Source organism: Chlamydotis macqueenii, chromosome 1 (assembly GCF_036417535.1).
Source record: "Chlamydotis macqueenii isolate bChlMac1 chromosome 1, bChlMac1.mat, whole genome shotgun sequence".
In the NCBI taxonomy this organism is placed as follows: Eukaryota; Metazoa; Chordata; class Aves; order Otidiformes; family Otididae; genus Chlamydotis; species Chlamydotis macqueenii.
Window position 1 is genome coordinate 118197671 of NC_141556.1, and position 24290 is coordinate 118221960.

Below are 24290 nucleotides of genomic sequence, written 5' to 3' on the forward strand. Positions count from 1 at the left end.
GCTTCCTCTTACCATCAGTTTGTTACCTAAACCAGGAAGCCCTTGCACAGACTGTGTAAAAGGCCTTTTGGTTGTAAGAACTTGGCAATGTAGAGGCATCACAGAAGACACTCAGTTACTGAGTTTAACATTTGGTCCCTGCAGCTATTATATGCAATTTGGTTGTATCTATTTTTTAAAAAAAGAGTTCAAAATGTTGCCCTTTTATGTTGTGTGTCTATGATACTGTTACCATCACAGTAACTCATTGTCTTTGTTCTCAGCTAATGTTTTAGAATTACTTTTTGTGTTGTGGATCCCTTCTTGGAATACAGTGCTACAATGGACGCTTGCCTTTCCACTCTAGGTCTTAATTCCATGCTAGTTGTTCAGTTATTCAGAATGTGATAATTGTTGGAGAGTTATAAGGGGACTGAAGGAACATATTGGTATATGATGGATATGTTTTGCTGGTTGGCTGTGGAGTGGGTGCATGTATTGGTTCTCTGTTAATAAACTGTAAATAACCTTATAGTTACATCAGCCACTCTTGTTGCTGGTACCTCTAATGTTGTTTTCTAAATTCTAAAATAATTCAGGTCTGTGTGTGTTACCTTTCCATTTTGGTTTCTCCTTTTTTATTCCTTTATGAATGCTTTGTGAGATAAATACTTTTTCAGAGTTAGTATTATAAGTGATCTTAAAATACTGTAGATTACTTTCCAGTCAGCAAAAAGCATAGCTTCCCATGTGTATGAAATTGCTCCACTGCTTTTACAAAATCAACTGTGTGATTTTGAGTTTTGTAGCTATAACTTGGAAGTCTTTGTGTTTATTAGATAATATGTTCTTATCAACTGTTTTCCTCTTCTTATGGTTTGAAGTAGAGTTGCCAGTTTGTTGCCCACGACAGTGCTGTGTTGCTAGCGTTGCAGCCAGTTTGATACAGCATTAGGCTGTTGTAAAGCGCAGGAGATGTGCTAATGTGCTGCTTTTGGAGCTTACCACTCCCATTGTGGAACTGGCAAAAGACAATGTATGAGCGCTCTGCAATCTATTTTGGCTGAAAATCAGCTAGCTTTGCTCAAACTATGTTTGTTGATAGTTTGAACTAAGCTGGGTTAGTATTAAAACCAGCCTTGTACTGACGCAAATGAGATGTGATCCTTGCTGTATTTGAGCTACAAGGTGGTAAAGACGAGTGTGATGCCTTCAGTCCTTGCAGCTACTATTGGAAAAGGCTTTCTATAATCTTACTGTCCATAGATATGTTTGTTTGGGTTTTTTGGTGTTTTGTTTGTTTGGTTGGTTGGTTGGTTTTTTTAGTTTGTTTTTTTTTTTTTTTTGAAAGCAGTATCTTGGCTAGAGAGAGGCTTCAAAAATGGGACTGTAGCTCTGTAGCCTTAAGATACCCATGTAGGCTGGACATGTCTGGTGCTCCAGGGACTTATATTGTTTTTTTTTAAATCTAGCGACTATTTAGTGTAAAGAAGAGTTGAGTTTGCTCTTCCTTCCAGTCACTGACTGCCTCTGCTGAGTTCCGTGGAACTAAGGTCAGTGCAAGACACTGTGTTTGTCTCTGCAATGTATACACCTAGAATATGTACCAGGCTGAATCTTTTATCCAAATTGAAGTGATTTAGGCATGAGAGCACCTAGTTTGTAGGATCTTTTGTAGCCTCAGGCAGTGCTCATCAGCCTTGCCAAGTTCATGGCTACTGTGAATGTGGCACTGACATTCTAGGTCTCTGTGGAACTTCAGTAGTGAAAAACTGAGGCTGTTGATACACAGTGTGGGATGGCCAGTTTTGTTTGCCCCCTCTGTTTTTTGGAGGCATGACAGCAAGAATTCACCTGCTCATAAAATAACAATAGACAACTGCCACATATACTCTTAGATGTATCACATAAGTAATTCTTCCTTGTCTTCTCACCACCCCCTTTTGCGTGTGTTTGTGACTCTGTGTGCGTCACATTTCTGTGGCACAAGGAAGAGACCAGTGTGGTAGCAGGGAAGCTAACCGGGCTTAGGGTATATGTAGTGCTTAAACAGCCATTGTAGGTAAAGAAATGAATTGCAACATTTTCTGCTCAAATTACAGTATCTAAGTGCATTTTAGGCTAGACGCACTTTCCTGGAGTTACATATATCAGGAGGTGTTTAAATAGTAATAATCTAGAGTCTACGATTTGAACTGTTGGGTGGTTTGGAAAGGTTCTCTAAAATTCTCAGTAATTTGTGAACGGTTTAGATATTTTCATAGGTTGTGGAGTACCAATAATGTTTAATTGGAGAACAAGTGGAAAGCAAATACTTGAAAAATACTTGGGCCAGGGGTTGATTGTTGTTGGGTGTTGGATTTTTATTTTGTTTGGTTGTGGGGGGTTTTTTGGTTTGTTTTTAGGTTTTTTTTTTTAATTTTGTTTTGTTTTTTGCATAATCCCACCATGCTTTTTAACTATTTTAAGAGATTTGTTCCTAGAAATTCATGTCTTTATATCTCTTTGTTTTGTAAGAAATTATGATTTTACTCTTCTGAGCATATTTTAATTTGGTGTAAGGTGAACCTAATTTAATTTCCTGTGAGATATGAGGAAAAAACAAACTTGTACATTTATGAATTTATGTGCACTTATAGTTCTATAGTTTGCTGATTTGGTAAAATCCCACAGAAGTTGAGTTGTGTTTTATAAATATTTTACTGAGTTTCTGTAAAAATCCACGTATTTAAGGGCTTTACAAAGATGGGTAACTATCAATAATTTCACTTTTGCAGGTTTGAGAGGAGCTTTTCTTGGATGACCTTAATTTTCAGAACTGTTCAATGATCGGTTGAAATTTAAGTTAATCTCTGAAATTTTGACACTTAGATAATTTTTTTTTTCTAACAATGGATGTCAGTGGAAGATAATCTTTGTAATGTCCGTCTCTACTTTTACTGTTGGAAACTTTCATTTTCTGTTGGAAATTCCTTGTGGTTATACCTGAAAGCTAGGGTTGAACTAAGCTTTATGTGGATTTATTTTGTATCTTACTAGTTTATTTTTACATTTACTTCTTTTTTGTCCTTCATTTTGCAGTGTTGTTTGCTGCTGGACTCCCCCTGTCCCCCACAACCCCGCAGGATGATATGAGACTTGAAAGAAGACGATGCATACAGGTGATCTTATTTTCAAGGGCTTCTAGAAGGGAAAAATCTTTGATGTTCTTGATCTACTTATTGTTTCAATTCCATTCTCTGTACCCCTAAAATTTTGTCATTCTAACGTCAGTAGAATATTTAAGAACTTGTGGAATTTTGAAATCTTTATTTGACCTTTGGAACTCTTTCGCAGTTGTCCAGGGAGAAAATGGTTTCCCTGAATGGAAATATTGTTTCCAAAGTTTTATGCAAAACAAGGCATTGCTTTTAAAGATGTACTGCTTTTAGTCTTGCCTTGCTTGTTATTATCTCCTTTTAATGCCCTCCACTTGCCAACAGGTGTATGTCACCTGCTTAGTGGCACACTATTTCAACCATTCATTAACTTTCTTTTAAAGAAATGTTATGGATCCATCTGAAAAAGAGTATAACTAAATAATAACTAAGAGTTCATTATACCTTATCACGTTGTTATGTCCAGTTACTGTAAGATTGCTCAAGAACTGAAGATAAGATCTTTGAACATCTTTGAAAGTCGCTAACCATTCTTAAAACTGATATTTTAGGAAGTTCTTCCATGTTTTGCTAATCAAAATACTGTAAGTGCGAAGTGTATTTGCAGATTAAATAGCTTATTTTTAGTGATACTATTTTGCTGGAAATGTGGTTAATATTTTGACATGAAAAATCATGATCAGCAGAAGTAAACTAAAAATTAGGTTGTACAGGAGGATTGATGTAGTTCCTTGTACCTGAATGCCCTTATTTAAGCAATGAACAATTCTGTGACTTACATTTTAAAGTCTATAGCAGTGAAGTACACATAAGACAGATCTTTAATTTGCTTATTCAGATTTAAAACCCATGAATCCTTGGGGCTGGAAAAAAAGCTAGATAGATTTACGTATGCATGCAGATCATCTCCTGATTGACAGTTTTCAGTTGCATCAGCTGTTCATGCATAAACAGCTTTAGAAGGTGTATTTACATGGAGTATGTTGGATTAAGGCCAAAATGCTGTAAGTGGATATTTCATTCTGTGAAAACTAAACATTCATTCATTTCAGTTGAATGTTTCTAAGTTGTATGTTGATAGCTCAAGTAAAACTGAGTCTAAAAAATTCTAAAATTAGGTGGAGCAAAGAAGAGGAGAAAAAAACAAATGAAATATCCCTTTGGAATATTTTTTTTCTAAATACATAAATCTAGAGGAATAGCATTTAAAGTCTCAAAATTGAATCTTTTGATGTCCTGTCAAATTTGTGAAGCTCTGTCTGGTAGGCAGTCATTGCAATTGATAACATTGTAGGTGATTTGCTTGTTGCAGTGTACATTAAATTACAACCCAACTTAAATATTGAGAAAATGTTGTGAAAGCTCTAAAAGTATGGATCCCACAACTGAGAGATAACATTATGAAATAGTACCTTATGTATCTTACACTCTTTGAGAGAATTAAATTTCATATTGTAATACATTGATTTAAAACTTAAGCACTTTCAGTTTTGGTCAGAATAGAGATGTATACAAGATTTTTAATTTTAAGTAGTAATTCTATCTTCTAAAGCCCTAATTCTTTATTTAGAAATTCCATGAGAAATACAGAGTGAAGAACAGTGGTACCTTGACAAAGATTTTCATGCTTATGACATGTTATTTAAGTTGGAAGTTAGACAAGTATGATTTTATTTGCAGTTTTCTCTTTATTACAAGAGCCAGTATTAGTATGATGGAGTCCTGAGATTGCATGCCTTAAAATGAAAAAACGTACTGTAATTATTTTGTAATGCAGTTAACAGCAAGAGTCATATGATGACTCTGCTGATATCTTTCTCAAGTTCAAAGTAGTTGGTGAGAGTTCAGGCTAGAAATTGAAAGGTTTTGTGGTTACTGAGGATGGTTCTTTTGCATTTTCAAGAAGGCTTGGCTTCTGAGGGTGACTGATCTGGGTGACAGATCAGACATGCCTGGTAATATCTAAGCTACCTTTGGCTGAAGGATGAATGCTTCTATAGAGTAACCCATTTGTTACGATGGGCATCACTTCATTTCATTGGAAACTGACCTAATCCAAAACCCTAAAATTGACCACAGCATATCTGGGGGAAACAGTCCTCTTGAGGAAGAGCATTTTTCACTTTTTCTTGAAATACTTGAATTCTAGATCACTGCTTGAGCTGGAACACAGAAATGTATTATGTCCACTGCTTCAGGAAAAAAGAAAGTGAAAATATTAAGAAATTGTGATATTGAATCTAATTTTCTACTTTTACTGATTAGGAAAACAAATTTGCAGCATGTCTGACTTCTCTTTTTGCTATATTCTTAGCACCTATGATATGTAGGACACACGTAGAGAAGGGCACTTTAAGATACTGTTTGGAGGACTGAAGCATTTTCAATAACTGCATTTTGTCCATCTTGTTAACGTTTAGATTTTGTAGGATCTATACTGCTTTTCTGTGAAACCCTCTGCAAAAATCAAAGGGTGGGGGTTTAGCTCAGTATTGGAAAAGCCAGATTTGTGTTTCAGGCATGCTTTTGCATTACAAATGCGTGTGCTGACAACAAAGTTAATGCCTTAGAATATGATTTGTGATAAAAAAATATTTTTAGAATGTGAATTTTTCTTTTTTACATATTTGTACTTTGAAAGTCAGTCTCTCCAGGACATTTTATGAAAGTAAGGAACCATAAGTGCCTATACTATTAATACCATTAAGGTTGTAGTTATTATGCTGATAATCATGCTAGGAAGTGCTTGCTTTTTGTGGTGTAGTAGCATCAAATTTGGGATTGTCCTGTGTACTTACAAGCAAGGATTCATCTTGTGCTTAAGAGTTGATGTTTTCAAAGTGGTTGCTACATCTTGTCCTGCACCTGTTAAGCACAGTATGTGTGGTTGATTGTTACTTTTTTTTCCTTCTCTTTGTGGATGCTACCTTATAAAAACGGATTGGTTTTGTAATAAAGAACTTCCTGGTTTTGATTTCTGAGAGTACAAGGGACCAGTATAGATCTACTAAACAAAAAGCACAAGTTCCAGAAGGATCCATTCCTTAGCAGCACATGCTGATCCTCTCGGAGAGGATTAACTGGTAACAGTTACTGTTGAAGTATTGGTCTTGAAAGTAGAAGGGAAGGAAAGATAGTCTTCATGTTCTGAACTGCTTTTTGATGATGATGCAGTTTATATTAAACCACAACAGATACCTCTTCCTGATTTAGATCTCCCACAAGACCATTGAACATCATTGTTTGGGACTGCACACTAAGGGCAGCATGGAAACAGGGTAACAGTTATCAGTTATGCCTTAAATACAGATATATAGTATATAAATATTATAGTATATTTGTCCAGTTCATATGCCTGTATAAACTGTTTCAGAGGTTTGATCATGTAAAATCACTTAAAAGAAGTGTAGGGTGGTTATTTTATCTTTAATTGTGTGGTAGAATTTATCATGTATTAACTTTATTTTTTTTTTTTTAACACATTCGCATTTTCATGGGTATATTTGAATGTAGAAAACAGACCAAAATAATAGTTATATCAAATTCTCTTCATCATGAAAATATATTGAATGCACAATAGATGTTGAGAATGAAGCAAGTGATAGGAAATGTGAAAATGGTATATTCAAGTTTGATAAAGCTTTGGGAGAGATCACTTTGTTCTTAACTTAAAAAAATATTATTCATTTTTGGAAAAGGAAAAAAAAAAAGCCATTCCAGTGCTACTCAATTAATAGTGCAAGAACAATAAAATAGTAAGTACTTGCATAGATACTTGCCTTCCCCCACCTCCCTAGCTGCACTGCTTATAAAATATAGCAAATGCAGAGTAAAGACTTCTGGGAAGTTCTTGGATTAGGTTGAGTTTATAGTCTTATAAATGTTCAAGTGTTAGTTTTATGTAAGAGTAGAATGAAAATTTAGAATTGGGCCATGCCTCTCATGTCTTGTATTCCTAATATTTTAGCTACTGATTTCATTGTGCCTGTAGCTATTTTGAAGAATAATTTTATATGTGTCAGTAGTAAAAAAAAACAAACCAAAGAAAAAAAAACCCCACTGTTGTTCTGCAGTCAGAGAGACTGTGTCCAATATTGCTACTCTGTATTTTGAAGTTCATCTGTATTACATTATACCAGATCTGCTGATATGCCTTTGAACTAGTTTGTTGAGAGCTTCTCTTTAAGTTTTACCAGGGAATTCCAGAAACTTCCTGGGGCATCACCTTTTAATCACTTATCTGTATCTTCTTGTGGAAATGATGACTGTACTATCTATGGTTCCACTTAAGTAATTGCATACCTGGAGTGTCTTTTGTGAGACGTATGTTGTTGGCGTAAAACCAGAACTGAGTTATAAAGGAGCAAATGTTTGGCCCGTGTGCTAACTCCATACTGAAGTACGGTATGGGCTGGTTCTGGTTTTGTTTCTGGTTGGTGACTTTCATTCCAGTTAGACTGATTCTGTCTGTAACTTGTAACTTGTTTGCATATTTGACTGCATTGTTACAGGCAGTTTTTGTTGGATATTCAGGTCTTGGCTGGGCAGATAAACAGAAGTTTAACATAAACAGAAGATACCAAGAAAATAATGTAAGAGACAGGGTTGCTAATTAGTAGTGGAAGTTTTAAATATAGATAGTTAATGAGCACTTTGCATGAATAGGAATGCTTTTAAGGTTAACCACTATTTTTACATAGATAACTCCCTTTGCAGGAGTTGTTCGTGTTGTCTTTCTGGCTGTTAGGGTTTTTTTTTTTGTCAGCAGTTGTGAGAAAGCAGTCAGGAAAGAGTTGAACATAGTTGCTTACTGAAGGGCAACAGTTATCATATTGAAAGTGGAAGTTCTGCTTTTCAAAGATGGAGTCATTGACCTCAATGAATGATAACCTTGAAGTCAAGAGACTAGATTAATGCTCTACTTTCTGTATTTGAGATCAGAAGTGTGAAAACCTGGACAGCTAAAGTTAGATTCATGCATCCATATTTAAAAAGAAGTTGCCTATTTAAAAGAAAAGGGATTTTTTTCCCCTCTAAAATTGCTTAGTACCCATGATACTGAAGACTTAAGTTTTCAGCCTCAGTCCTCATCTAAGAGAAAACAAATGACAAAAATCCTGTTCCAGAGTTTTGGGATGGAAGTAGAGCCTGGTAGAGAATGCTACTTTCCATATTCTGGAATGGACTGAAGCATCTAAACCAGAAAATCTTTAGAGGTCTCTGATTTTATTTAATTTGCTCCCTCTTAAGAGAAAGCAGCTCTCTTCCTCTTAAGAGAGATAGGTATTAATTCCTGTAGAAAGCCCTGTCAGTAGTTGTATAGGTTTTTTCATGTCTGGAAGTTTCATTTGTGTTTTGCAGCAGAGGTAATTGAAATATTCTTTATTAGGCTGTTCGTAAGAGTGCTCAGTGGGTCTCACAGGGGCATTGCGTGGCAGTAGTCAACAGCAGCTTGTTTTTTCAGGAGGGCAGGGAGAGGGAGAGGACACAGAGCCCCAGCCACTGCAGCTGAGTCTCCCTCTCCTGCGTTGATGGAGTTGAGATGTCGGCTCAGGGGACTATCGAGATAAGAGATTCAGAGGAGCTTTGCACTTTCAAAAGCATTACATTGCTGCATAATGCTTGAAATAAAAGTATCTTAAAGATACACATCTATACTTTTAATATTTCGGAACAGTAATTTCTGTTCATTTTGTGTCCTGATTTATGTGGTCGTGTCTTAAAACCTTTTTTTTGAGGTAACTTTCAAGAAAGTATTAAGTGATGAGAACATTGCATTTAATGAACAGTAGAGCTCCAGTGGCTATACTGCAAGGCTGAAATTTATTTCTGTTACCTGTTTCTAAGAGCAGAGACTCACTTCGACTTGAGAAAAATTTGATTTTGAAAAAAAATTATCAAATTCAGATTAAGGTTTAAAATATTAACTATTATAAAAATACTATACATTTCAAGAATTATTGGTAGGTCTACAAATAGAGTCTGTCTTATAGCCCTTAAAGTCATCAAATGAGCAGCTGTAATGAAAAAGCCCCTGTGGTGTCGGAGTGTTCAGTCTGTGAATGAAAAGTAAAGGTTCTCTTGGGTAATGCAGTAATAGGATGGCTAGACTGCATTTAGAGCTGTTAGTATATTTTCGGCATTGTGCTATATCATGTTGACTTACTGGCTCAGGTGTTTGCTAGTGTGAGCGTTCCAGTCTTATGCATCATATTGTAGAGCACACAGCTTTTTTATCCTGTTTAGTGTGCCTTTAGTAGCAAACTCTGTTCATGGAGTCATACTGTTTGTCTGGGTTGGGAGGGTTTTTAGTGAAGTTAGGAGTGGGGATGGGCTTTGAGGATGGAGTGGGATTTGAAGTGAATCTTAGCCCTGTCCTTCTTAGGGGAAGGCTATTGGTTTACATCTAGAGGAAGCTTCTTTCCTTGAACTCAGCAATGGGCAACACTAGTTCAGGAGCTTGCCCTTTAGAGCTTTCTAAGAATCACATCTGAAGTCTTGCATTCCTAAAGTACATCCTAGGGTGCAGATCTTTCCTTGCACACAGCAATAGCTTCATTTGGATTTGCTTTCTGTGGAGACAGAATACCCTAAATTCATCAGTTTTGGCCAGCCCTAGCACTAAACAAGCTTAATAGTGGCTTACTGTAAAAATGCACCGCTTTAGTTCCTTAGCATATCCTATGCAGAATCCCTAAGCAGGGGAATAAATGTTTGTAGGAGGCATCCTATTTTATAAATCATGCAGTCACATGTAAATGACCTCTCCCTCCATCTCTTAACAGTTACATTCTTTTGGGGTTAGGTTTTAAGATACAGGAAGAGAGGCCATAGGATGGCTGCTCTAACAGCCAGTTCTGAGTTCTTGGTAGGAATTCTTTTGATAATACTTCATCAGGTAGGTGGGGTGCAAGAACTGTGCAGTAATTGTTCATAAATCTTGCTGAAATAGGACATTATGGCTTCTTAAAATCTGTTATTTCTCTGTTTCTAGTCAGCCTGCTCTTTCCGATTCAGTTCAATTCATCCCTTGATATATTGTTTTTAATATATTTACATTAAATGCTGTTCCAGACCGTGGTGACTACATGTTCTGTTAGCTTGATGCCTAACTGATGTGCCAAGCTGGTATGTTACCAGCTTGACAAAGCAACGTACGACAGGGTAAGACTTGATGACGGAGTTTTTTGCCTAGTTAAATGTAGGGGAGTAAGCGTTCCTCTCACCAGATTTTACGATAGTTTCCATGCCTTAGTATGCAGTCAGCTATCTGTGCTTATTAGCTTGGATATTTCCGTAAGACAACTTAAGAACCTACTTGTCAGCTGTTTTATGTCACTAGATGCAGTTCAGACATAATCTAAATTGGTCTAGTTAAAACTTTCTGTACTAAAGAGCATAATTAAGCTTGGAAAATGTTGTAAAACTGAGAACGTTTCACTTCTCAGATTTTCATCTTGACACTATTCTCAAAAATATGTATTTGTTGATAAGCTGTTATGGACAATTATTAGATTAGAGAGCAAGAAACAATCATATGTTTTTATGAGTGGTGGTGAGATACCAAATTTGCAGTTTTGACCTTTCAGTTATCCTGGCAACAGTGGGTAATCCACAGCACAGCATATATTGATCAACTGAAGTGATATTCTGAAGCCTTGTTCTGAGGCCCAGCACTTCATTGACACTTACATCTAACTCCTGTTGACATTTTCCTGAGTTAAGTACCTAAATATCTTTGAAGATCTGATTTTTGTATATTGCAGATAGAGACAGCTGTTGAACACATTTACTGTAAAGGTAGAACAGGTGGCAGTAGTTTTGTTACAGACATAGAAGAGATTTGTTCTTGATTTCCTCCTCCCCTGTAGAAATCTATTGGTGCTGGTGTTTTCCTTAAAAAATTGGTTATTAAGGGTCCCTTAGAAAACAAACATAGTGTTAAGTTCTACTCATACTGGTTAGTTCTGGTTCTTCTAACTGGTTTGGGTTTTTTTGCATACTCCTGACTTCTGTTTCATTGTCTTTTGAATCCACTTTATGTGTGAACAAAGAATCCAACCTAAAGCTTGGTACACCACCCAACACTGTTACCTTATCTACAGTGTCTTTACTAACATCACAGAGAATTTTCGTATTTGTGCATCTTGCTAATTTGAGGTCCGTATCTTGGAGTGAACTTGCCACTTGTTTGCACTACCTCTGAAATGTAATGTGGAAGGATCGATAGATATGCTTTGCCAGGAAACGAAACGGAAGGATTGCGTTTGCAAAGATGGGTGAAGTTGATTTAATTCTTACCTGGTTTGTGGACACAAGCGATGTTTTACCTGGTTATGTAGGCAGTACGGCGTTTCAATAGATAAGCAACATATTAATACTATGATTGTAGTCCACAGTTCCTCAGGGCTGTGTCACCGTTCCAGAGGAATAAATAACCATTTCTGGCAATACAGAAAAATCCCTGTACAGACAGCAGTGATTTTAGAAACCCAAGAATCGGGATGAATACAACCGTATTTTGATAGATTCTTTTTTAAATGGTAGCTTACCTGTACTAGGACTCTCATCCATCTTCATGCTCCTCCAAGGTCACTGGATATACCTAGATGGCTTGAACTGAGACTGCAAGTTTTTATATGTTAGTAAAAGTATATATGGTTTCACCTGTCAGATTAATATGAGTTCTGACTTGCTAGTAATGTCCCTCAGAAGTAGATCAGATCCTTCTCTATGAGTTGGATGGAATATAAAACTGGTGATATCTTCATGTAGAGACAGAATATTGGCTTACGTGTATTAGATCAGCTTGTTTAAAAAAAAAAAAAAGGAAAGAAAGAAAGAAAGGAACAAATATGTTTACCAAGCTTTGTACCTTCCAGTAGTATGGAGGCTTTGTGCTACCTTGGAGTGAAAGGGTGAGTTTGCCCTTTGAAATATTTCATTTATAAAAGTCAATCAAAATATCTGTGAAAAGCAACAGATATTCATCATACTTTCATTTGCAACTTTGATTTAGGTAATGTTTCATATTTTTGTGTTAAGATGATGCTTTAAGTGGGCTATGTGTTAACTCCTTTAAGACTGTAAAAAAGCAGTAATCTATTAGTTGATTTACTCTTCTTTCTTAATATTAAGTTATATATTTCTAAAACTTTCTGCTGTAAAATTAAGTAATTATTTTACAGTGCTGAGTAATTCTTGGAGACTTACCTGAGTAAAATGATGTATCCATAGCATATAGTTTAGGTATATTTCTGGCGCTTAGTCTTAGAAGGTAGTGTACAAAAGCTAATCTTTCTTTTAAGCTAAATGTTCACATCTCTGGAGTTTTCTCCAAAAATCGATTTTTCAAAATTGGCGTGTTGAGATGTTGAGGGAAAACTTTTATTCTAGTATTAAGATGATTCTGATAAATAAGTAACTGGAAAAATATAAGGTAGTCTTGTGTACTTTAGTTTAGACTAGTTTGTGAAGATCTTTATATGTACATGTTTTGTACTTGGTGATCTTCAATATCAACTAATTGTTCCTGTCCCTTGATCCTCACTGTGCACTACCTTCTTTTAACCAAGCACCTGGCGAAGAAACAGATTCACCAGGCCAGAATTTTAAAGCAAGCAGTGCACTTTTTAGACTGTAGCTTTTGACATGTCTTCCTTGCTTTTTCTTTGCACCCCAGTATTTTACAAGAAATCCATTCACAATTGAACCTTTTCTGTTTTGCTATTGTTTATATTTGGAAGGAAATTTACTCAAGGTAGGTGGAAGACACTATTTGTAAAGTATGCCAAAGGAGAGCTGCAAGAGCAGATGTAGTCAGAAGAGATTTAAGAATAAAATTTCACGGACAAAAAGACCCAATTCTCTGTTAGTAAATTGAATGTTCCCAGCCACTGAAGTAGATCACATGGAACAGCACACATCTGTGCTAGTTAACTGTCCTAGCCTGTATAACTGGGTGGCTGCCTGAAAGCTGCCTACTGGGAAGGATTCCTGGAACATGCTGACTGCCACACATTCCCAGGAGTTACTGGGGAAGAGTGCTAGTTGGAACGGATGCTGTGAATGCTCTAACGTTTTACAAACACAGTGGGTTATAGTTCTGTGTTTAGGAACCTTCCTTGGTCTGGCTGAATCTGTTAGTATAGATGTACATGGCTGCTAGTTCCATGTTTACTGAACTATTAAGTCCGCTGTTGTCTACTGGTCCGTAAAGGAGGACTGGTAGAATCCTTTTTCCTTTCCCTTTCGACTTATTGTTGTCTTGGAAGAAGACTGCTTTTTTTTTCCCTCCTGGTCAAAATAAAGAAAACACTGTTGTTTTTACCTTTTGTTAAGTATACATAATATATATAAAACATCTTTTCCTGTCCTGAAGCTACAGGAATATTCCTTTATTTCCTTCTCACTTACAAAGCCTGAGAGAATTTTGTGTTGCTTTCCTGTAGGATTTCTTCGAAAGTTCTCTTTTCTTCCGTCTTCTGACAAATTATAGCTGTAAAGTTGTTCTTGTCCTCTCGCTTAGGCTGCGTTTATGGACTTTATGGGTCTTCATGACTTCTCTTTGCAGGAAAAGAGATTTTTCTCAGAAAGAATCTGTTTCACACCCAAATCAATTGGTCAATTTTCAAATGAGGATTCTGCAATTTCAGTATAGAATGCTGTGTTCAGCTTTGTATTCCTACAAAGTTATTGGTAGCAAAAGGCCCCAGGCAGCAACTGTTTGAATCTTGAGAAAGGCAAAAAATAGTTGGTTTTTTTTTGTTTGTTTGGTGTTTTCTTCTATGTCTGGAGGCATGTGGAGCTCCAGAGGAAGGCAAGAAGCAAAACTTCCCCCCCTCCTTTTTTTTTTTTTTTTTTTTTTTTTTTTTTGGAGAAATCCAGACTCTATAGGCTGCCATCCAAATGCAAAAATTCTGACACTCTCTGTTCAGAAAAAGTGCCACCAAAATGTAGTTAGCTGAATACTCCACTTTTTCAATAGAAGACAGTTTCCTTAAATGGAATTTGGGAGCTAACTTTGCCTAGAGCAATGATTTGGGTTAAAAACACTGCCAGATCTGTAGTGATGTCTTTTTACCTGAAGTCTTTCACTCTGGCTACAGGTATTCAACTCACATGCATGTAAACACTCAATGTATATTAAGATAGCTCAGGAATAATTTGTGTCCTGTAACTCCGTGATCCTCATAGCCTGTATAATATGAATGAAAAATCTACTTCACCATTTTTTGGGGAAGAAGGGGGAGAGGCTGGTAGAGAAGAGAATGGCTTTCTTGCTTTGCACAAATATACTTGCTCATGATTTACAGCTTGGTTATAGTTTAAGAGTATTTTAACACAGTATTTTATTGTTTTACTTTGTATCACACTTTTCCCCAAAGATCTGAGTTTATTAGCAGTATCTTTTTGTCATTAAAAATCCATGTTATGCTTGCTAACAGATTAGCAGTAGCTTCGTCTTTCCAAGAAGCTGCAGTAAACCATTAGGAAGATGGTTAATCTCCCTCTTAGATAAGCCTTGTGATCAATTTAGAGAAAAGTGAATTGGTGTCTTATGAACAAGTCTATGTAGCAGGCTGCTTGAAGTGATTTGATCTCATTTCAAGATTAGCTTCACAGTTATGTATCTAATGAATCAGCTGAATTTCATCAAAGACCAGATAATTAGACAGGTATTGCACCTTTTGGATTAATGAGATCTCTGACAGAGGTCTGTCTTTCCTTATTCAAAAATATGAACGATATGTAAGAGTTGGTCAGTTTTTGAAAACAAGATGTTCCATGGGAAAAGCATCAGTATGCTCATTTTTGAAGAGTCAGTGCATCTTTTCTCCAGCTCATTCTGGTGTCCTCAGTACAGTTACAAGGGAAAGGACAAGCATATTAACTTCAAAGTATGAATTTGTATGCTTACCATGCTTCTGACCCTCAGTAATTAAATCCTATCTGTCTATTTCCTCATCTAAGTAGAGAGAAGACTGTAGTATCTAATCTACTTGATTACAGAAGGGGGTTGTATGCATGGGTCTACTGACTGTTGATCTTTCTTCAAGTTACATTTCTTGACTCTCAACCTTTTTCTTTGAGACTGTGATCTTTCCTTCAGAATTCAGAAATAAAGTAGTAGGCATGTGTGCATGCATGCACACGTATTTCTTCCAGGCAAATTGCACCTTCTACTGATGAACATAGAGAATATAGTTTGGATGAGTTGTTCCCAATGGATACCTGAACTTAGATATCTGCCATTTTGGATACACATAAACTGAAGAAGGATGGAAAGTCTTTTAGAGTTTCTCATAAAGCTTTTGAACAGAGTAAAGCAAAATGGAGTATGAAGCAGCACCATTAAGAAATACTAGTTTCTTTTATCACAGCTATCAAAAACTGGCTGAATTTTGCTGGGGTAACTCAAGCTATCGTATAAAATGAGAGGAGGTGGGAAGGTGCCTGTCTTTCCCCAGTTTTGGAATTGAGTCTAGTTTTTAGAGTAGCTCTGCAAACTTTATAGATTATATACATAGATAGCTATTAAAAATATTTGGTAATAGTAAACAGATTAACTCCTGGCAGCATATTAATTTATACCAAAGGCAAGTAGAAACAGATTGAGATATATATGCTTTAATTTGTATTCTTATTTAAGAGCTTTTCAAAAGCTTTGTTTGCACAGCTATGCATCTATGATAACCAAATGATAAAGCTCCATGTTATCGCAGTAGGAATTCTGGTCAGTGGATAGAATTCTGTTCCATATGCAGAAACATGTTTGTATGGTTTCTTTAAAAATGATGATAGCTGTATTGTCCTTGATCAGAAAGACAGGAGAATGTCTAGTGGAAGATAAAAGTGTAAGGGAAAAGTTGAAGTATAACCATTCATTTTCATTTGGGGGACTTCAGTTGGTCTGTGATTTTTTTGAGTTTGTTTTTTGGTGGTGGTGTTTGGTTTGGTTTTCCCCTTTTTCTCATAATAGTATTTAATACAAAGTTTACATTCTTACTTGGCACACAGTAGCCTAGATATACTCACTCACTTTGCTCTTTCTTTAACATGTCAAGGTTAGATAGGTGAGCATTTTTCCTTTGTCATCCTAAGCCAGTATACTGAAAATTTTTGGTCCTGCATGTCTGTAAAGAAAATAATTGAGCTTCTCACAGCAGAGTTTTTTTCCTTTTCCCTCTTCAAATAGGATATTTGAAACTTTGAAGAGAAAATGCAAAGAGAAATGCTTCAGGATAGAGTAAACAAGGCTATAGGAACCTATCAGGTCACGTTCTTGTGTGGAAGGGTTCTCCCCATGACAGGAAGATGCGCTGCTTCTTTTTGGATGATGAGGACAGTCTAGCTCAGTCTTCTATTTATTGGAGCTTTAAACCCTAGGAAAGAGAGGAGCACCAGCAAGTTTCAAGATTCTCTCCATAGGTAACTTTTTTCAGTCTCAGAATCAAGCAGACAGGTAAGTGTCTTGAATCCTCTGCTTTTTGAGGAGGAGTAGTTGGCTCCTGATCATTAGTCTGCAGTGTGTCCAGGTGCAGACATCTGATTTGCTTTGTGGTCACAAGACTAATCTCCCTTTCTCCTGTGAGGTGTCTCTCCAGTTTTTCAGGCCTACTGAGAATTCAAGAGATTTTCACCATAATGTCATACCCATGAGTACAGTGGAGACAGACCATTTAGAAAAGCTGTAAGAAAAACAGTGTATGCAACTAAAACTGCGGTCTGCAGTTAAACTCTGGGCCAACCTTATGACAGTTTCTGTGTCTATAGAAAACACAGTGCTGTGGCCAAATATGAACATGCTTAGTGGTTCACTGCTGAGCACTTAGCTTCCCTTGAAAATCTATGGAGGTTGAAGTGGAGCTGACTGGGGACTCCATTGCTACTACAAACTTGTTTCTTATGCCCAAGAAGATGATTTGTCTTCCTTTTTCTATTTGATACCATGAGCATTTCAGAGAAATCCCTTTGTGGCCTTTGGGATATGCTTATGTAGGAAGACAGATCAGGTTACATTATTTTCCATCTTCTCTACAGTTGTGGAACTCACAGTGAAATAATTATCAGCACATGAAGAAGGCTGTCTCTGATTTGAATACTTTTAATACTAATACTAATCATTAGTCTTTGTGCAGCTCTACCTTTCCATATAATTCCCATTTTGTAGCATAAAGTTTAATTGTTGCTAACATTTAAAAACATTCGATTATTGGCTAAAGGTGGCCAGTACCATGGCACTCTCAAGAGTCTGCCATGCTTCCTTCTCGCAAATAATGGCAAAGGCAGTTTTTCTATTTTTGTCCACTCCCTTTTGTTTATAGAGATGTTAGGAAGTCTCCCCTTACCCTTTTGTGGGGCAGAGGAAGAGAAAAGGAGGGGAAGTCCTCTAATGCCTTCTGTTTTTACGTGATAGGGCTCTCTGAAGTTGCTAAGAATGGTAGCCTTTCTGCAAATTCCTATAGAAGTCTTGAGGAGTCTGTCTGAGATTGACATTTTGAAACAGTTTTGTGGTAGCTTGTACAGCAGTGCCAGTGAGCAACACCATATTGCTTTCAACCCAGATGCTTTGGCAAATAGCAGCTTCATGTGTTGCCACTGCTTGGCATAATGACTGATGCTACAAAGCAGTAGCAGGTGGTTTGGATTTTTTTTCTGCTCATTCTGCACCAAGTCCCTATTTTTTTGTAGTGGCTTTGGAGCATGATAAACAATATTGCTTTTGCTTTTTTTTTTCTGGTAAGGATTTTAAACTCTTAGATGCACTTGGTAAAAAGTTGGGCTCAACGGCAGTCTACTGGATGGGGATACTAAGTCACTCAGCTCTCATTTTCTTTTACAGACATCTTACAGGTGACAGATACTATGCTTTTATACTTCTTCCCCGCCCCTCCCTGCACATTCATCACTGTAGTAACAGAAAGTCCTATTACTTTGAAGATTGTTTTATAACCACTCTAGTTGATGCCCTGCTATTGGTAACATTCCTTCTGTTTTCAAGCATGTTTTCCCACAATAGCTTAACATAGCCCTCAGTCTAATACATCTACTTTTCAGTCATGGCGAGGAGGGCACTTCAAACTTCTTCCATCTTATCTTAGCATCTGCTTGCCAGAGAAGAGTCATGCTGTTAAAATGCACATCTTCAAGTGTATGTTTGCCAGAGTTATCACTGTGGTAGCTGCCAGCCGTGCATGAAGCAGTGTTTCATAAGCATTGGCTATGTGTGCCCAGTTATTCTATAGGGCTGAAGAGATAACATGCCTTATTGCAATAGTGCTTGGATTAGAAAGTTTCCTGTTCTGTGTATTATTTTTTCCCCTTTTAAAAAAAAGGTAATGAGAGATTTTGTTGTTTCTAAATGAGGTAAAATTATGTTTCATTCTTTTACTTCACTGAAAACACATTTTTAAAATTTACCATAATACTGAAGCTTTGAAATGCATGCATTGGTACTTAACCTTTTAAGATAAAGAGGTTGTGTGCTAATTGTTTCACTTTTCTTGACTTGTAATGCCTGGTCCCTTGGTAACATGAGGTGTTAGGAGATTGTAGTCCTTTTGCGTTACAGTACAGTCGTGCCTGGTGCCTATAAATGTAATGTTAAGTATGTGCATATGAACTGAAGTATACTCTGACCAGACCGCTGGCATAGTTGTGTTTGAAACTGTAAGAATTAAAAGCCTGCCGGGGTTAGAACTTCGTTAGCATTTATGCTATGAACTGAACTTGTACAGTTCACAGGATACAGTTGTTAGCTGAACCTTGAAGAATTGCTTGTCTGTTTAGTGTTTGGATCTCATTAATATTTTTACATAATCCCCTTTCCTTAAATATATTCAAGTCTCTTTGCTTAGATGGAATGTTCTTCCTCTGGCACCTCTGTGGAGGCAAGGAAATCCAGACCATGTCTTAACCACCTGGGCAGATTTTCCTTCGTGTTGTTTATATGTCCTTCAGGCAGTGGTGCAATGATTCCCCCTGCCCCGCCCCATTTCTGCACCCCCTTTGAAGTAACCTGTCTTTTCCGGTGGCCAGAGTGTACCTTGCTATCTCTGCATTGCTCCCCATATTGATGCTGCAGATGCCTGTGGCAGGGAGCTCTCTCAGTAGCTTGATCTGAGAATTGGCACATAAAACCAGAGACTGATGGAAAGAGAGGCTTAAATGTTACATTTTAAGCATGGCAATTGGAACACTTCTTAAGTTTATGCATCTTCCATAATGTCACTAGAGGAGAGAGGTGGCCCTTTTTGGAAAGGAAGAGCTCAGTCATGGCAAACGTGAACTCCAGTCTCTCCTTACAGAGTTTTTGTAACCTGTGAATAAGATTTACAGATGCATGTGGCTGAAGATGTAGACAGAATTTAAAGGTTTTAAATTTGCACAACTCTCATACTTGAATGGTGTTGCTATCATCGTTATTGTGGGTATGAAAACCCCACAATTTTAATTTAGCTGTAATTTTCAAATACATACTGCTTAGTTTATAGTTGAAACAATAAAGCCTTTGAAGGAAATGTATGAGTTGCACTTCAAAAATAATTTTCGTAGATCATAGTATTATCATAAAGGAATAGTGATACAGTCATTTTGTTTTGGTGGGTGTTTTTTTGTCTTTTTTTTTTTTAAATCTCTTTTTTAAATTTGTGCTGCTTGAGAGAAATTAATGCAGTTTAGTGAGCTCCGCTTTGGGGTCATATTGTTTGGATTAATGAAACCTAGCATCACTGTCTTTTGGCGAATGCTAGTTGCAAGTATGTATTCAACCATACTTAAGTTTTTTTCTCGTTGAAAGCTAGTACTTCAAAAAGAGACAAATCAAAAGAAGTAATTATTTAAACTTAAAAGTGTGTATACTAAATACAGAAATTATTACAGAGGCAGGAAATTGGTCTTTCAGGTAAGTACTTGGAATTGTGAGGTTTAACTGTACTTGTGAAAGCTTGGTTTTATTTCTGATTTTAGTTGGACTTCTCTGTGATTAGCAGTAACTAGACACAGAAATGTTACAACTTTTTACTGGGGAATGATTTGTTGTTCAGTGACTTCAGAATCTGCATGCAGTTTGTCAGGAAGTAAGGACTGGCTGGAGATGGCTATTGTAAAATGCTGGTGTCAGAATATCAGTTAATTAAATTGTTGAGAACGCAGCAGAAAAATGATTTAGTTACCATTTACAACTTGTGAATATTTAATAGAAGAAAATAGTTCTGGTGCTTCCAGTCTACTTTGGAGTTAGGAAAAAACCTTTTTGAATGTTATTATTTTTATGTACTATAATATGGATTAATATGGACAGCATGCCTAGGAGTTTTCAAGTACTTTGTTTTTTAGAAACTGTATCAGAATTTCTGGTTTTAATAAAAAGTACAAAACCAGTGTACCTTCTCCAAATACAACATAACTGCTCTATTAGTTGCCAAAACTGAGTATGCACTATAAACTTCTGTTTGAGTGAAATTAACTATTTTAAGATCATATATGAAATCAGCCATTGAAGGCATTCTCTGGAATCATTATACTAGCAGATTCCCCGTATCAAAGTGAAATTTATAATGGTAGATTTTGTTGTTGTTGTTGTTGTTCAATTTGTCACTTTAAAAGCCTTCTATCTGTGCATGTAAGTCTAGAAAAGCCTTCTGTTTGACATGATTTAAGTGTATGATATGTTAATTTTTTGCCAGCATAGCAATACCAAATAAAGTGTTGTATAGCCAGTTTGAAATTAGTAAAGCAAAAAGATTTGCAATATCAGTAGGGCTGTGAGTTATCCAAATCCTGCAAGGGGAAGGAGGAGACATAGCATAAATTCTGAAAATACTTGCCTGTCTGTGTACTGAGACATTTCATTTTTACTATCGGTTTTATTTTAAAATTTTCAGCACTGAAAAATGAAATCTACCTTTATGGTAAATATCAAAATACAAGTTAGTTTGACATAACATAGTGAAATAGTTTGAAAATAATGTGATTATTTAACTGTGGTGTAGAGTTAGAAAGATTTTGCATCAGTTCATAATACTATATTTATTCAAACTACAAAAGTACTTTCAGATCCTCCCCCTCTCTTCTGAAAGCTGTTTTCTTTGGTCAGGTATTGAATAATTTATATCATGTGAGACTATTGCACATGATGTATTCATCCCTTGTTTAGCTCTTACATTAATGGTTTGGCATGCTAGCTGTACATTGATATGGTAGATGCTTTCCATTTTTTCTGTACCAACTGTTTAAATATATCTTGTGTCTCAGTAACTACAAATGGGAAATGACTTGAATTATTCTGTTTCCCTTGATGGATTTTATGCATAGGAAAAGATTCCCTTTTTAATATATATGTATTTGTACAATAGATTAAAGAAGGGCTTTAAAAATGATTCAGATATTTATGCTAAGCTTATATATTGAGTTCAGCTGGAAATGCATGTGGAATCTGAATAGTGAAGTTTAGCCATTAGGCTAGCTGTTAGCCCCAGGTATTGATTAAGTACAAAATATTTGGTGTTTTTCACCTCTTGTACAGACTGTATGGTTTGATGTGTTGCCATGTAGCAAGTAATTTGTATTCAGTCTTTAGTTTTGCACTGTAAACTGAAAAATGTAAGTAATGTTATTTATATCCTCTTTGGAGGTGGGGAAAAGAGAAGCCACTGCACTGATACAAGAAACTCTTACTTAACTGCTGATAGAAGTATTACTTGAGAAGACAGTTGAGCAGACTAGGAGAAGGATTAGTACTGCGAAGTACTGGCCCAGGCTGGATTGCTTGGAAAATCTTGTAAGCCTATGGTCAGATAACACTCTGCTGCTGCTACTGCTGTTGCTGCTGCACTGTTACGGGTTTGCTAGGTGAGCATAAATCAAAAAGCAGTAATTTAGTTTAAAAAGCTAACGTGAGATAAAGAATAGATGGAATTGATTTTTCTATGTGTCAGACGGGTTGGTACACATACTAAGATAATTGTATGTATTTGATGACATACAAGGAAATATTTCAGTAGTTATACTATTGATAAAATTTCCAAAAGGAAGTTGTTAAATTTTCTAGATGAGGGAGCCAGTAAAACTTTCATTTCTGTTAGCCTCAGGCTGTGGAACTGACATTTTAGGCACTTTTAAGAAGCAGATTCTGTGATTCAGATCTGAAAAGTTTTGAGTGTCACACAGATTGATAAAGAAATACAGAGCCTCTCTCCCCATTAGCAGTGACCCAGGTTAGTGGCTGACAGAAAGTCATAGCTCTCCTTTAGCAGATCGGCGGGCAGAATAGTGTCACGGTCCTTTGAGGGTTTGAGACACACAGGCTGCTGCCACTGCCGTTGCTTCATATCCTCCTGTACCTGATGTGTACTTGGACAGGAGATGTCGGTTGCCAGTGTCAGGCACCTTCCACAAGCATTTGAGAACGAGAAACGCACAAACGCCAGTCTCCCAGGTGAGTGAATTGCAGTAGCACTTTCACATCACTGTCAGGCTGTGGAAAGTGAAGTAAAACATGCACAGGATCACTTGGGTCCACCGTCGTGTAGAGGGAAGCTGTGCAGCTGCGTTCAGCTTTTGAAGAGAGAGGCAGTTGCTTCCAGAGTAAGTCTTGTCAGTCTTTGTGTTTAGAGACTTCATTTGAAGGGGGCTGAGTGATGCCGGTTTTCAAAACGCACATCTGGGGGTGTGGGAAGGGAACCTCCTGAGCGGTGTTGGAAGTGGTGATGGTCGGGAGCTGCTGTACTCCCCTGTGTATTCACACTGTCATATGCAGAGACACTTAAGGGCAAGTACTCTTTCAGATAAGCTTAATTTTTGAAACTGGTGGGAAAAAAAATTGCTTATTTCTCGTAGGATGCTTCAGTTTCTTATGTTCAGTCTTTATTGGTGGTTCAGTTTGGTCAAATGACCTAAAACTCATTTACTTAAAATCTGTCAGAGGGGTAAATAATAAAGGAGGTCCTTTCTTTAGTCTTTCCCCCTCTTTCTTAAAGGCAAACAAACAGAAATGTAGTACCTGTGAAAAAGGGGGTAATGTATTTTAAGTAGGAGGTACTATCTGATACAGTTATAGCAGCCCATATAATTTTCTAAGGTGATCCAACTGAGCCAGCAAAAGGGAACTTTCGTGCTCTTAACTGTGTGTTAGACCCTCTGAAGAATTTTAGCAGAGAGGTATCAGACTGGAGAGTGTTTGAATACAATCTCCTTCGGCTATTTTAAATCTCGGGCCCTTCAAAACGCGTTCTCCAGGCCGTCCCGGAGCAGAGCTATTTTGCGGGAAGGGGAAGTTTAAATCCTAATGCAGCGCTTAGCTGTAATCCCCGCATATCATTGCTGCATTGCCCTGCCCTTGCTGTGGGGGTGAAATGTAGAACATGAGTCTAATCCTCGGTAGATGGAGCTAATTTTGCTTTAAACTTGAAAGTGTTAACAGCAACTTGAAAATGTGACAAAGCTCAATTGCATTTCTTGTTTATTGCTTGTTTTCCGATTGGACAATAGGCAGCAGCTCTGCCCTGGCAACCGAGGGCTGCGATTTGCATAGCCCCCTCTGATTGGCCGCTTGGCTGACGAGCTCGCCCAATCAGGCGGCGAGGTTTTGGTGGTAGGCTATGCTAATTACCCGCTGTTGCTGGGGTCCGGGGTGGTTTCCGCGCGCCGTTCTGCTGCATTGTGTTGCCTGGTGCGCGGCGTTGATAAATGAGCAGTTAATGATCTGCAGCAGCGCCCGCGTACTGCGGGCGGGCACGGGCTGCGCGACAGCAGCGGAGGGAGGGTGTCACTGCTGTTCAGGCTCGCCCTCTCTCTGCCTTGGCCGCCTGAATGCGTGCGTGGAAAAAAAAACGTGTTGTAGATACGCACCGCATTAATGAAAAAAAAAAATAATAAATCAGTGGAATAGCTTGAAACCAGGAAAGAGTGCTGCACAGATGGAAGAGGACTATTTTTGCTCTTTCTCTGCTTAATTTTTCTATTTTCTTTTTAATTAAAAGTGCCTTGTACTGAAGTAACCAGATTTATGCAGAAAGCTTGGCTATGGAACATTAATAAAGTCAGCTTTAATATCAGTACTTCCTAAAATGCAATAACCTCTGTGTCTGAGATAAGTATCTGTAGCTGGTGTGAATATAGAATAATCTATTTCTAGAACACACACTTGCC

General features: G+C 37.2%; 1 protein-coding gene across 2 annotated transcripts in view; it reads left to right on the top strand.

Annotated features, from left to right (window-relative positions):
* DYRK1A (dual specificity tyrosine phosphorylation regulated kinase 1A) overlaps nucleotides 1-24290 on the top strand; it is an 85960-nt gene that overhangs the window by 26690 nt on the left and 34980 nt on the right. For both annotated transcript variants that reach the window (XM_086765389.1, XM_086765397.1), the window contains one exon: nucleotides 3061-3140. In XM_086765389.1, the coding sequence (XP_086621515.1) occupies nucleotides 3131-3140 (10 nt within the window). In that variant the 5' untranslated portion in view covers nucleotides 3061-3130. The remainder of the gene's footprint in view (nucleotides 1-3060; nucleotides 3141-24290) is intronic.